Source organism: Eptatretus burgeri, chromosome 5, assembly GCF_056783735.1.
Source record: "Eptatretus burgeri isolate ZD-2024b chromosome 5, Ebu_testis_v1, whole genome shotgun sequence".
Lineage (NCBI taxonomy): Eukaryota > Metazoa > Chordata > Myxini > Myxiniformes > Myxinidae > Eptatretus > Eptatretus burgeri.
Genome location: NC_140965.1, coordinates 54,466,338 through 54,480,122, shown reverse-complemented (window position 1 = coordinate 54,480,122; position 13,785 = coordinate 54,466,338). Strand labels below are relative to the sequence as shown.

At 46.1% G+C, this 13,785-nt stretch overlaps 1 protein-coding gene across 4 annotated transcripts in view; it reads left to right on the top strand.

Moving 5' to 3' along the window:
• The window catches only part of LOC147026457 (uncharacterized), a 121,368-nt gene extending 107,633 nt beyond the window's left edge, over nucleotides 1-13,735 (top strand). For all 4 annotated transcript variants that reach the window (XM_085881890.1, XM_085881889.1, XM_085881891.1 and 1 more), the window contains one exon: nucleotides 10,468-13,735. In XM_085881890.1, coding sequence (XP_085738016.1) covers nucleotides 10,941-12,332 — 1,392 coding nt within the window. In that variant the 5' untranslated portion in view covers nucleotides 10,468-10,940 and the 3' untranslated portion in view covers nucleotides 12,333-13,735. The remainder of the gene's footprint in view (nucleotides 1-10,467) is intronic.
• The last annotated feature ends 50 nt before the right edge of the window (nucleotides 13,736-13,785 follow it).

The window sequence follows — 13,785 nt, the reverse complement described above, 5'->3', positions numbered from 1 at the left end:
TATTTGGAGACAGAGACAGACAGTGAATGTGTAGGGGGGACGTAGTTTAGCTACGTAGGTTAAAAGGAACGTGCTTTAGTTTAAGGGACGACGTGGGAGCACGAGTTAGTTAGGGGATGTAGTTAGAAGGATGGCAGAGTTCAGTGGTGTGTGTGTTGAAGAGTTGGTGAGTTGTGAGGCATGTGCTTGGTGAGTGAGTGAGGCCAGCGGGTCTGTGTGAGTGGAGCGAATGGGGAATGCATGGTGCGATGAGTGATTGGGGGGAGGAGTGACTCCCGCCCAAGGGACCCCGGGGTCAGAGTAAAGTGAGTTAGGGGGTTAGTCAAATTTACAAAACGGAGGTCGTTTTGCTGTTGGTGGGAATGTAGGCTCGAGACCCATTTGGAGGGGTGCAGGAGCCCTGTTGACAGGCTTGGGAGCGTGGCTGCGAAAGGTGAGTATCGCTGAGTGGGTACCCCGGGCACCAGGCTAGTCGGCCGCGGTAGGCCAAGGGCCCATGGGGGGCCGGGATAGAGTAGTGGGCACGGGTGCGCCTGCTTGGTGCGGGGGCCCGGGGCGCCATTAGCCGCGTGGGCAGTGTTGTGGGCACGGGTGACCCTCGGAAAGGGGCCCGGGAGGCCGGCCTGCCACGTGTGCGTTTCAGGGGAGGTGCCATGGGGGGCACTCCCCGGTGTTAGGGAGCTGGTAGGCTCGGAGGCAGTGTAGTGCCCGGGGGTGCCATAGCGGGAGATTCGGCAGAGGGTCGTGCCTGCCTAAGAGAGCCACGTGTCCCAGCCAGGAGACCGTGTGAGGGCACGGAGAGAAAATTGGGGGGCGAGGCCCGAAATTGTGAGGACACCAACACAGGCGACGGGAATCTGGGTTGTTAGAACCAATAGTTTAAGCGAGAGGCGCTTGTTGAAAGCCCCGGGGTAGTTTAACAGTTAAATGGTTAGGGTAGATTAGGGGATGTACCCCTCCGCACCATCCATCCCCTCGCTGTCGTTGTGGGCCGCTGGACCCACTTGGTGTTAAGATCGCCGAACTCTGGGGAGGCCATTCTGAGGCTTCGTTGGGCCTCGACACAGGACGTTAGCTCTCCCTTGTTCCCCTCTGGGAAGGGAACGTAGGGGTTGGGAGTAGGCTAGGTGACAGAATAGGTTAGCCGAACAAGGACGATAAAGGGGGTTAGGGGACGATTTATAGTGGGGAAGTAAAAATAAAAACAATAAAAAAATAAGTTGGGGCTAAATTGGGGTTTGACAAATTAAGGGAGTGGGTATGTACAGTGACAGGCAAAGGCGATAGGTGGGAGGGAGACAGGTAGGTAGGTCCGAGCCCGCCTTCCAGTGGCCAGCACCACCGCACTCCCTCCACCAACCTCCACTGAACGGCAAAGGCTGGCCAGCTTCATCTGCTGGCTGTGTTACTTCAAGGCCTGTGCCGGCCCACTTGATCGGCAGCTGTTGTGTTGCTGCAAGGCCTGTGCCATCGGCTGGCCGTGTTTTGCTTCAAGGCCTGTGCCGGCCAGTTCATCTGCCAGCTGTGTTTGCCTGCAACGGTCTTCTTCTGCGGGCTGTGTTTGCCTGCAGCGGCCTTCTTCTGCGGGCTGTGTTTGCCTGCTGCCTTTGCCATGCCATGCCCACTGCCCCTGTTCACCAGCCCCCGTTCAATTTTTGCTTTGCCCCCCCCCCCTGTTCATTTCCATGTGCGCCAGGATCAAGGCAACAGTTTGCAAGCTGCAAGAACTGCCCTGTTGGCAGCTACAACACGGGCCTGCAGTGGCAGCCCGTGCACCGTGTTTGCGTTCATGCATCCATTCGTTGTGTTCATTGCGTGTGCCACTTGAGCTGGCACGGAGACTGCGTTGTGCAGCCCAAGCACCGTTGTGGTTCACTGAGTTCAGTTCAAAAGGGAAGGCCTTGGACTGCGTGTGAGCAGCCAGCCACGTTCCCTGTCACCTGCATTGTTTTGAGCCAGAGACTGCATGTGGGCAGCCTGGCTCCCTGCTAACTGCTTTCTTTTTGCAGAGTTCGATGATCCTGGGCCATGGTTTAGTGTAAGATTTGTAAGTTAAGGTAAGATGTACTGTACATATGAGTGCGCCCCCGGCATGTTGTCTTAGCGCCGGCAATTTTATTTAAGTCGTCCGTGTGAGTGAGTTTGTTTAGATAGTTACGCAGCCCTCAGGTTATTTATTTTGGGGACACGAATACCATGAATGTCGCACTCAGGGATCCGTAGGTAAAGTGTACTAGGGGAAAACTACACATGATGGCACACGAAAATTTGACGACTCGGGACGAGTCTGTAAAAAGGAAGGGGTAGTCTTGTGGGTACCAGCTTCGCAAACCACCATTCAGGTCCCTTAGGTGAGGTATCTCGGTAAGTGCATGTGTAGTTAGGCCCAAACCCGTTGTCTAGTGGGAATACATGTCATTTATACGTGCTGCGACTCTTCAGGATAGCCGTTTTTCTTTTACTATCTTTATTTTGGACCAACCGCCATGATCACAACCACAACATCAACCACCGACCACAACCACCGCTTCACCACAACCGCCACGACCTTCACGCACACCTCACAACCGTAGCATCGCCACTGTTCTTGCCCCGCTGTGGGTACCGATGTTGGACTCATGCAGAACGCGCGTCGAACAGCGTGTACAAAATCACGGATTTTGTGCTTCAAAAACGGATCAAAAACGACACACGCCCACTTTTTGCCGTCCAATCGGTGAGCGAGGGGCGACTGGCCCGCCCCAGGGCGATCGATATATGCAAATTTGTGGATCAAAAAGCCTTCACGCCCACTTTTTCTCGGGCCAATGGGGAGCGAGGTGAAAGGTCAAAGGGAGGGGGTAAAAGGCAAAGTTACGGGGGGATAAAAGGACGGTGTTCGTCAGTCAGAACGAGAACGGAAAAGGAGAAGGAGAGTCGCAAACGAGAACGAGAAGGAGTCGAGAACGAGAAGGAGTCGGAACGGAGGGGACGAGTGTGGAAGACTGGAGCCCGAAGCCTGCAGTGGCTGGAGAAGCTGAAGAGAGTCGGACGAGGGGGTGCTCGCGTCGGTGCCAGGAGCTGCACGCCCGAGGGAGGCCGGCAGCGCGACCTGGCCGAGGTGGAGACGCACACCAGGGATAATAAAGATCCTCTATACCCCGAGCATCAGCAACCCCCTCCTGTTTCCCCCCGCGCTGAGATAGTGCGACCAAGGGGGCCCCGTTCCCACCCCCTGCCAGGCACTGTCCGCGAGGCCCGCGGGTTGCGGGGCCATCGCCGCTCCGCGTCTCATCACCAGACGGGTAGGCCCGACCCGGTCTCGGCCTCAGGCCTGCCTCATTCTTGAGGTATTTCTTTTCCTTGGTTTTGGGTATGTGTTGTCGGCGCCGTCTGTGAAGTAGAATTGTATAAGTGTTGCCGTGTGCTCGGTAGTCGGTATTAGCTCTGCACTGTGTTTTCACTTTTATGTTTGCTTTTTGTGTAAATGGAATTGTTTTCTTTTTTTGTGTGCATTTGGTGGAATTGTATTTGTGTGCTTCCCGTGTGCCGCGAATAAATGTGCTTTATTGTTGAACTGTTCTCCCGCCTCGCTTCGTCTTTTCCTCCATTGAATCCCCATCTTGCTTCACGTAAAGGGTTGGTAGTGGGCTGAATACGCCCGATAATTAATCGAACCGTCGAGGTCGACGATAACACCGCCGGTTATTCTGATAGTACGGGAACGGGTCGGCAAGTGGCCCGTGTCCGAAGTCGACCTGCGGGCGAGGTGCGACGCCCGGTCTACCTCCTCCGCGTGGGTACTTAGGTAGTTCGAATTTGGCGAGCAACCCTATCCCACGCGGGGGCTGATTGGCTCGATCGCGGTGAGACCGAAAGGTCCACCCGTGACTGGTTCCCGGCGTTAGTCCGAGAGGGTCACGACTGGATTGTCCGTCCGGTGGGCGACGTGCCGCGATTCGAGTTACGTGGCCGTCCGCACGCCGGTGGGCGCGAAATCCGCAACAATATATATATATATATATATATATATATATATATATATATATATATATATATATATATATATATATATATATATATATATATATGTTATCATTTTATTGCTTTTTTCAGTGTTGGAAAGGTGTATATATCGCAGCTGAAGTGTTGTTCCACCTTAGCATGCCATTTTTTCCCAAATATATCTCAGAATAATGATAACAGCATATTAATAATAATAATAACTAGAACGGGCACTCATAGAGCGCATACCTTCGCCGCCACTACTTGTTTTGTTCTTGGTATGAGTGTGGGGAACTGGTTTCATATGAATGGTCTTATGACACAAACCACATATCTATAATGTCATGACCCCCCCCCCCGACTTTCGGGGGCTACGGACTAAACAACAATCAACTCACGTCGTTTTGGCGAGTCTTCACTCGCAAGCTCGGTGAATACAACGTTTCAACAAGAGAAGGTAATCTCGTTTGATGCTGGTTTCATGCAAATCGAATAAGAATTAACTGAGTTATGCCGAAAACCCCATATTTTTCAAGGACGTGACCCCCCCCCCCGACATTTACCCCAATGGGTGACATGTGTTATGACGTCATTGTGTCACAAGGTTGGGCATTAAATTCTAAACATTTTGGTGCTGGGTTCATGTAAAGCGGACAAGAATTGACCACGTTATGACAAAAGCCGCATATTTTTCAAGGTCATGACCCCCCTGACCTTTGACCCCTAACCGGTAACAAGAGTATGGGCGTCATTGTGTCATATTGCATATCACAAGATGAGGCGTTGAATTCTGAATATTTTGGCATTAGTTGCATGCAAATTGAATAAAAATTGACCATGTCATCGTAAAAAGACGATTTTGACCTTTTTGTGACCTTGACCTTGACCTTTGACCCGAACGATCCCAAAATCTAATCGAATGCTTCCTGGCTAATAACCAATCATCCCACCAAATTTCATGCAATTCGGTTTAATACTTTTTGAGTTATACGAATCACAAGATTACAAATAAATAAATAAATAAATAAACAAATAAATAAATACACGCCGACCAAAACATAATCGCAGAATGCGAAGGTAATAATTGGCAGTAATAAAGAATAACGTGATACAATGACCAATGTCTGTCAACCAATAACGACCTATATTATTGTCTGTCAACCAATAATGACCAATAACGTCTGTCAACCAATGACAGGACACTCTCAGGTCCACAGCGTCCCCAGCATGCTATGACGTCACGAATGACGTCACAATTAATGTTTATTTATTTTTGTGGTTTTTTTGCACGAATGACATCACAATCCATGTTGGGACCTGAGTATGTGACTTTTCAAGGTTTGATATCGTTCTTCATCCGTTTCAGCTGTTTCCCAAGTGTTTCCCAAGGTTTGAAAGCTGTTTTTTCCTAAGGTTTGAATTAATTGTTCAAATTATTAATTAATCCCAAGGTTTGAATTTTCCCAAGGGAAACAGCTGTTTCCCAAGGGTTTGAAAGCTGTTTTTTCCCAAGGTTTGAATTAATTGTTGTGCTTGGTAGACATTTGTGAATACATTTACAGAGAGAGAGGCGAGAGAGGAGGGGGGAGAGAGGGGGAGAGAGGGGGCAAGAGAGGGGGTGAGAGAGGGGGGTGAGAGAGACAGAGGGGTGTCACAATTCAAGAGAGGGGTAGAGAGGAGAAGGCGAGAGGGGGGTGAGAGAGGGGAGAGAGGAGGGGCGAGACTCGGGGGGGGGGGAGAGAGGGGGGCGAGAGAGAGGGGGCGTCACAATTCTTCTTCTTCTTCGTTTGATATGACATCACAATTGACGCTGGGGTCCTGAGTATGTTTCCCAGGTGTTTCCAAAGTTATGGCCATTCATGATACGGTTGGTCCGATCTAATTGAAAAAATGCCCCAATCCAGTCGTTGTTTACGAGAGCGAAGGAACGAAGCTGCACATTTCAACTTTTGCACAACATTTCAACTTTTGGATTATTACTTGATTCACTAGGATCATACTTCATGGGAAGGATAGGAATGTAAAATAATGTTTTCTTTTTCTGACCTAAAACAATGTTGTGTTAATGCAAAGGTGGAGTTTTTACCTTGTATGTAAGCTGACATCACGTCAGGGGTCAGGGGTCAGTCATAGTTGAAAGATTTCACATTGTTTGTAATTTATATTCCTTTGCTATCTCCTTGAGGCTCTGTTAATTCTTAATTCCACTCATTTCATAACCCTTTCATATGCTGTGCAAGTAAATAATTATCAAATGTGACATTATGATCTGCAAAATGGCCTTTGACACCTGTATGACAATGATCTAGAAACAGAAACTATTGTGATGTGAAGTCTGATAAACATTTATTATTGAAAATCTGAGAACTGTACAAGGAAGAAAGAAGAAAAGAAGAGTTATAGACTTGTAAGAAGCATAATGAAGAACAGTATAATTTGATGTGCCAGTTTAGTTTTCTTTTGACCAGAACAAGTCATTTTATGGAATTCCGTTGCTGTTGTACATGGCATGTTTGTTGCAAGCAGCGGGATGGTTATTTTTGGAGGAAATAAATTAAGAAATAAAGAATTGTTGAAGGGGATTCAGGAAAGGGGATGAAAACTACAAGAAGATTTGAAAATAGGACCTAGAGGAGCACAAGCGATGGGGTAGTGTTTGTGGGAGGGTGGGTGATCCAATAATTTTTGGCCTTTTACTATGAACACTCAACTAAGTGTCATAACACAATGAAACTTGGTGGATTGTAGTACAACTTTATTGATGATTAATAATAATAATATAATAATACCATTCATTTCGTGCTATAAAGGCACATAGGGCTGCCGAGGCAATTTCATTAGCAAGGCGTACAGTCCTGGATGGGTCACCACTCCGACACAGTTTTTGATGACTTATGACGAATTATTGAATCTTTGTATTTTTTATTTTCCACATGGTAACTGAGTTTCCATACGACCCCAGCCAGTTTAATGGGAACACCGACTATCTAGCCATGATCAAATATTTGCTTCTCAAGGAAATGACACCCAAGGAAATTCATGCTGATATGGTGTAAACATTAGGCAGTTAATGAGTGGTTTGCTGAATTCAGTTGTGGTGAGCAGAGCACAGAAGATGAGCCAAGGTGACATCTGATGAAATAGCAAATGCTGTTCAAGACATAGTGATGAGATAGGTGTATCACCATTCGCAGAAATACATTTCTATTGCTGTTGACTTATCATTTGTGGTAAGGCACCTGGAAATGATGGCATTCCTCTCAAAGTGGTTAAGTGTGCCAAGCCCGCACGACTCACCCAATTCCATGAACTGTTTTGTTTGTGCTGGAAGGAGGTGTGGTGCCACAGGATGTGTGGGACGCCAGCATTTCACTGTCTATAAAAACAAGGGTGATCAAGGTGTCTGCAATAATTACCATGGAATTTCCCTGGTCTGTGTATTGGGGAAGATTTTTTGCAAGAGTTGCTCTCGCCAGACTGGCTGAGTGAGTATATCCCAAGGCACAATGTGGCTTCCAAATGGGCAGATCAACAATTGACATGCTATTCTCCCTACATCAACTACAGGAGAAATGTTGTGAACAGCAAATGCCCCTCGATATTGCCTTCATTGACCTGACCAAGGTCTTCAATCTCATCAATAGAGCTGGACTCTTTCAACTTGTGGAAAAGATTGGATGCCCCCCAAAACTACGAAGCATAATTTCCTCATTTCCTGACAACATGAAAGGCAGGGTGCAGTACAGTGGTGCTGCCTCAGATGTCTTTCCCATCTTAAGTGGCGTGAAACAGGGCTGCATACTTGCACCCACATTATTTGGGATATTTTTCTTGCTGTTACTCTCTCACGCTTTTGGGTCCTCATAAGAGGTACTCTTCCTTCTTCACACAAGGTCGGATGGCAAGCTGTTTAACCAGGCTCGACTAAAAGCAAAGACTAAGGTTCGCAAGGTCCTCATTAGGGAACTACTCTTCGCCGATGACGCTGCCCTGACATCTCACAGTGAGGAGTGTCTTTAGAGACTCATTGATAGGTTTTGCAGCTGCATGCAAAGAATTTGGCCTGACTGACCATTAGTCTCAAAAAGATGAACATCATATGGAACAGGATGTTAGCAAAAACCCATTGATCAACAATGGTGCCCATATCATGCAAGTGTTCCAAGAATTCACCTATCTGGGATCAACCATCACCAGCAACCTGTCTATTGATGCCGAGATAAACAAATGCAATGGGAAGGCATCAGCTGCCATATCCAGATTGGCATAAAGTGTTTGGCAAAATGATGCACTCACATAGAACACCGAGGTTTGAGTGTATCAGTGCACTTTGCTCTATGTCAGTGAGATGTAGACAATGTACATTATCCAGGAGCGCCGACTTAACGTATTCCATCTCCGTTGCCTCAGATATATTCTTGGTATTATATAGCAAGACCCCCTCCCGAACACTGACATCCTTGAGCAAGCTAATATCCCGAGCATGTATACCATACTGAACCAGCATCATTTACGATGGCTTGGCCATGTGTGTCATATCGAAGATGGCAGGATCCCAAAGGATGTACTGCAGATCGCCACAGGCATAAGGCCCAAAGGCTGCCCAGTGCTCTGCTTCAAGGATGTCCGCAGATGTGATATGAAGGTGTGCAACATTGATATGGAGACCTGGGAACCAGTTGCCAGTGATCGTGCCAGCTGGCGGTGCACAGTCAAACAGGGGCTCTACTCAAAATAAGTAAAGAGAAGTATAATACAACTTGGCAAGAGAAAAGACAGCAGCACAAGGAAAGAGCAAACAGAATTCCAACCTCCAATGACCAGCTTTACCTGCAATATCTGGAACAAAGATTGCCATTCCAGAATTGGCCTCTACCATCACAGCCGATGGTGTTCCATCAACCAGCGACCTCATGGTGCTTACCCATTGTCTCTCAATAAAAGGAGGCCAAAGATCACCATAAGGCAATTGGCCTGTGTCCATGGTATAACAAAAATGTAATTTGACCGGATTTTACATGAAAAGCTAAGCATGAACAAGGTCTCAGCAAGATGGATTCTCAGAATTTTCACCAGAGCATGGATGCAACTTTCATGTCAACTTCTTGGTGAATGTAAACGTTATCCATAGGCTTTCTTTGGCCTTGTTGTGACCCAGGATAAAACCGGTATGCATGTTTTTTGTTTTTTTTTTAATCTAAAAATCAGAAATCTGCAGAAAGCATGATTATTAGTTACCTGTATAATGCAAATTATTTACATCAACCTACGGAATAAATTATCAAAAACCTCAGTGGAAACTTAACAAGGTGTCTGGCTTTTCCCGGATAATGCACCTGCACATTCAGCACAAGTGGCAATGGATGCTTTAAATTATTCCGCATCCTGCTTATTCACCTGATCTTGCTCCACCAGACCTCTCCCTCTCTTCCAGACTAATCTGAGTTCCGTGGAAAATCTGACTCAAATGAGGCTGTCATTGCTGCTGTAGAGAGATTTTGGGGGAAGGGTGTGGGGATGTCAGGATGGATATTGGTTTCAAGATGGTATAACAATACTAGAAAGGTAGCGGATAAAGTGCATTCAAGTCAAGGGGGATGATGTTGAAATATAAAATAATCAACTTTTGTGATGGAATTTTCTTTCTTGATCAGGTTGGAAACTTGTCGGACCCTCCTCATACTAGTAAATGAGGATCCCAAATTACAATAAAAAGAAGGATAAATCCTCCACAACATTCCAACTGCACAAACCAGATGACGATGCATTTGACGTACCCTGTAGGAAAACAGTGGTGAACAGCAGGATTTGCTTTCTGGAGTCTGCGCACAACTGGAGGTTTTATCTTTCTTTTAATTACTATTCTTTGCATACGGTAAAGTGGCTGAGGATCCTGATGTCACCGAAATTGCCGTGGTGTGTAATTTTGTTCTCCATTACTCGCTGCTTTAAACATTTTTGAAACGGGCACAAAGAGTTAATCTACACCACCAAAACAAACGTAATGTTTCATTTAAGAGCTTCCTTCCTCGTTAATGATCATTCGTTGTTGACTGCCAGTTGAACTTGTGAAAGCAGCTTACGATGTTATACAAAAGAGTGCCATATTTCATTAACAAGAGTTTTGGGTTCAAATCCAACCATGGTCATCCAATCCTGATGTGGGCCATGGAGGAAATTATCCACCCTGTTTAGTGGTTTGTCAACCTTCAAGGGCTCTGTGGAGCTGTTAACATTTAATAGCTGTACCCAATCACCTGGGAAAATCCCACAAGCATGTAGAGTCATCTCCAATTGAGATACAGTTTCTATTATTTCATGCTTTTGTTTCAAAAAATTTGTTTCTGAATTAGGTACATATGGGGAATGTTGACTGGACTGTGTTCATACCCACATTAAATTGTGCAATAATACTGCTTTCAGAGAGGACAGATTTTTATGTTGTGTTTAATGACCTCCTTTGTCTTCTAATCCTCCATCCAGATTTCAGGAATATGTAGGACACCTTTCTGCTGCTCGGACCTGAAAGTGCCATATATCTGTGCCAAGAAGGATTGTGGAAACCGGAAATTGAAGCCATGTGCGTTTTATCTCGGCATGACCAAGGGAGCAGTGAAAGACATTCTCCTCAACTCCTTCAGGCACAAATGTGGCTTCCTTGCCATAATGGACAATGCCTGAGCCTTGAGAGTGCACCAAAGCAATAAATGTGAACATTGAAGTGTGTTGCTGGCTGACTGGGAAACCGTCAAAGAGAAAGAGAGAAATTTTGTCTTGGCTTTCTCCACTTGTTCACTGGCTTAAAAAATGATGTCAAATGCAACAATTAAGGCGTTACAAAATTAAAGAAGCACAAAGGTTATTCTCAGTTTCTGCCTATTTTGATGCTCATCGGAGCTTAAACAACCTGCAAGAAGCTGGATGCATCTCCAGAACAAAACCAAATAACTCCAACCATGCCGGCAGGGGCAGGTTTAGAGACTGGTTTACGCAGTCCTGCAATGACACAAGCCGCTCAACTACCCTTGCGTTTACTAAGTAAGGGGCCTGATTACCTTCGGTTACATGTTGGTTGTGAGCGGAGAGACTGCCTTAGTGTAAGGGAACGTTTGGAAGCAGACAGAGCTAAGTATGTGAAGAGTCCAAGCCCCATGCCTTCTTCCAAAATGGCCACTGTGCATCATTCACCCTCACCAACACCAATATCTGAACAGAAGACCTGTTGTGATGGAAACCTCAATCTGGAGGCACTCAACAATGCCATCAACTCTTTGCAGCAACCAGCTAAGTCAGGAGCTGGATGGAATAGGCAGGCTCACCCTTTGGCATTGCGGCCGAAACCTGTGATGTACACCAAGCGGGAAAAAAAAAATACAGCCCAAGACTCTAATGGCAACGGTGGGGCTAGGATTCAGGGGGGGCATGTTAGCCTTTTACGTAGATTTTTTCAACAGTTGGGTGGTGAAAGTGGGAACAGCTCCAATCCTGGTTGTGGTACAGGTCTCTGGCCTTGTTCTAGCCCTGAACCCTGTCCTAACTTTGGTGCTTATCAGGATATTGGTTCAAACCAAAGTCAAAGTCCACCCACTGGCTCTAAACTCAAATGTACTCCTCAATGTGATGCAGGAACCAGTTCAAATACTGAGCTTGCTGCAGGCATCTTGACAGCCTCAAAACCATTTCCAAATTCTGTCATTAGTCCTGGTAAAAGTTCAGGATTCAAGTCTAGTTTTAGTCCAGGTTTCAAGCCGAGTCTAAAGAGCCTCGAACGTGGCCGCAGATCGAGCCAACGCCTCAGCCCCAACAGTAGTCCAAGTTCAGGTCCCAGCTTTCACCCATTTTGCAGTACTCAGGTCAGTTTCAATGGCAGACCCAGTAGCACTCTAGGATTTGAATACCAGTTTGGTCTAGACTCCTTCATGTGTAGTCATTCAGCCTACGGGGGAGATAAACCTTCCACATCGATTGTTGCTGCAAAGGGCTCAACCAGTGATTTAGTGACTGGCAATAGCAGTACCTCAGAAAATCCACACGACAGCAGCGGTTTGGCCATGGTTGTTTCAAATGATGCAGATGAACAACAGCGGTTCTTTGAGTTCTGTGGCCTGGAGCCAGCTTTTCTGAAAAGCGTGACAGCCACAAAAAGGGCCTCACAAATATTAGAGCACAGCGTCTGCTCAGATGACCCAGCACTGGATGGCCTTTCCACGAGGAGTCGCTGGGGAAATGCTGACCTAGATGCTGATGGCTTAGAGCATGCACCCTCATTGGTGTCAGTGGTTGAGAGGAATGCTCGCATCATCAAATGGCTCTATGCTTGCCGCCAGGCCATGGGAAATGAGCCTTGAGCTCAGGGTGAGCCAGGACTTTATTTCCCAGCTATTTCTTGTTGTTTTTGACGTTGTTGGTGTACTTCCTTGTGTTTTTATATGAGCTTTTTTTGGTGCTAAAGCAACTCTGAACCATGGAATAAAGTGCAAAGGTTTGGATTGATTCTCCAGGTTTGGCAGAGTCAGGAGGAAACAGAACAGAACTAGCCTTTTAGATCGCATTCTAATTCTGTTTTTGCCTCTGCCTGTATGCCTCGGATTCGACAAACAGGCCCATTTATGCTCCCGGGGGTCGATTATTCATCCCTGGCTGTCACGAGTTTAAGAACAAACATGTCTCTTGCATGTCCTCTTTGCTTAAAGATGGTCATTGCATGGGGAAAGTTGAATTGAGATGTGATGCTTTGCTGTTCTGTTTAAAATATTTGAGCGCTGATACAAAGTGATTTATCTGCAAAGAAATTTTCACTTTTTAAGAATATATTGGTGTATGATAAAAAAAATATTTCAATGCCCATGATTTTGGAGTTTTCAAGCATTTTTTGGACCTTCTTACAGACCTTGGGAATGAGATGCATGTGGATTTGGGAGTGAATAGGATGGAGATGGGGTGGTAGAGGAGGGAGGGGGGGATGTGGGGAAGTGGTGGTGGATTGGGGGGGTAGTCTAAAACGTACGTTTTTCTGCCTGCATACAGAGCTCATCACAGCTGCAATGCATTGCACACATGATATCGTGACACATAGCCGAACCGGCAGATGTTTCATTGCAATTAGGCCGAACACCATGTGTTTTTAATTCTAATGCTGTGCTGAGAAAAGCTTGTTGACACAGGATGCGTGTTTATGAACCCAAGAAAAGAAAGATCTGACAGTTAGAATCTGGAATGTGGATGGTCATAGCACCGTTGGAGTAAATGGATGAAACGTACATTTTGACCTCCAATGACATCCATCCCTCGAAACCTCATAAGTAATTGCATCCATTTGGATGTCCGGTTTAATGACTTTGTGCAGAAAGGTCCTTTCAATGACATCACAATAACTTGATGGGTTTTCACTTAGAAAATTGCTGATATAATTACAAAGTAGTTTATTGGCTTTTGAAATCCCCACTGTTGACAACATCGACCTCGTGGTGATTAAATTGCCTAGATATTCCAGTGCACACGTTTGTATGTCATTATGTGATGTTCTCCTTGTTCTGACGATACCTACGTGCTGTGTACTTGTTCTCCATCTACCGTTGGTCATGAAATGATGTGCCTGCATTGTGAATCTCCGTACAAGTGCGTACCTGTTGGTTTTGATGTGGCAGGTGTTTGCAGAACGACGACTCGAGCAATGGCTGTACATGTTTCATGCTAAATTATCGTCATAATCTCTTGAAGCTAATTTAATAAAGCAAACACTGTGAGTCCAGGTCTGATTGTGTGCTTACATATAATGGACTTGTTCTTCTCGTGTGTGCT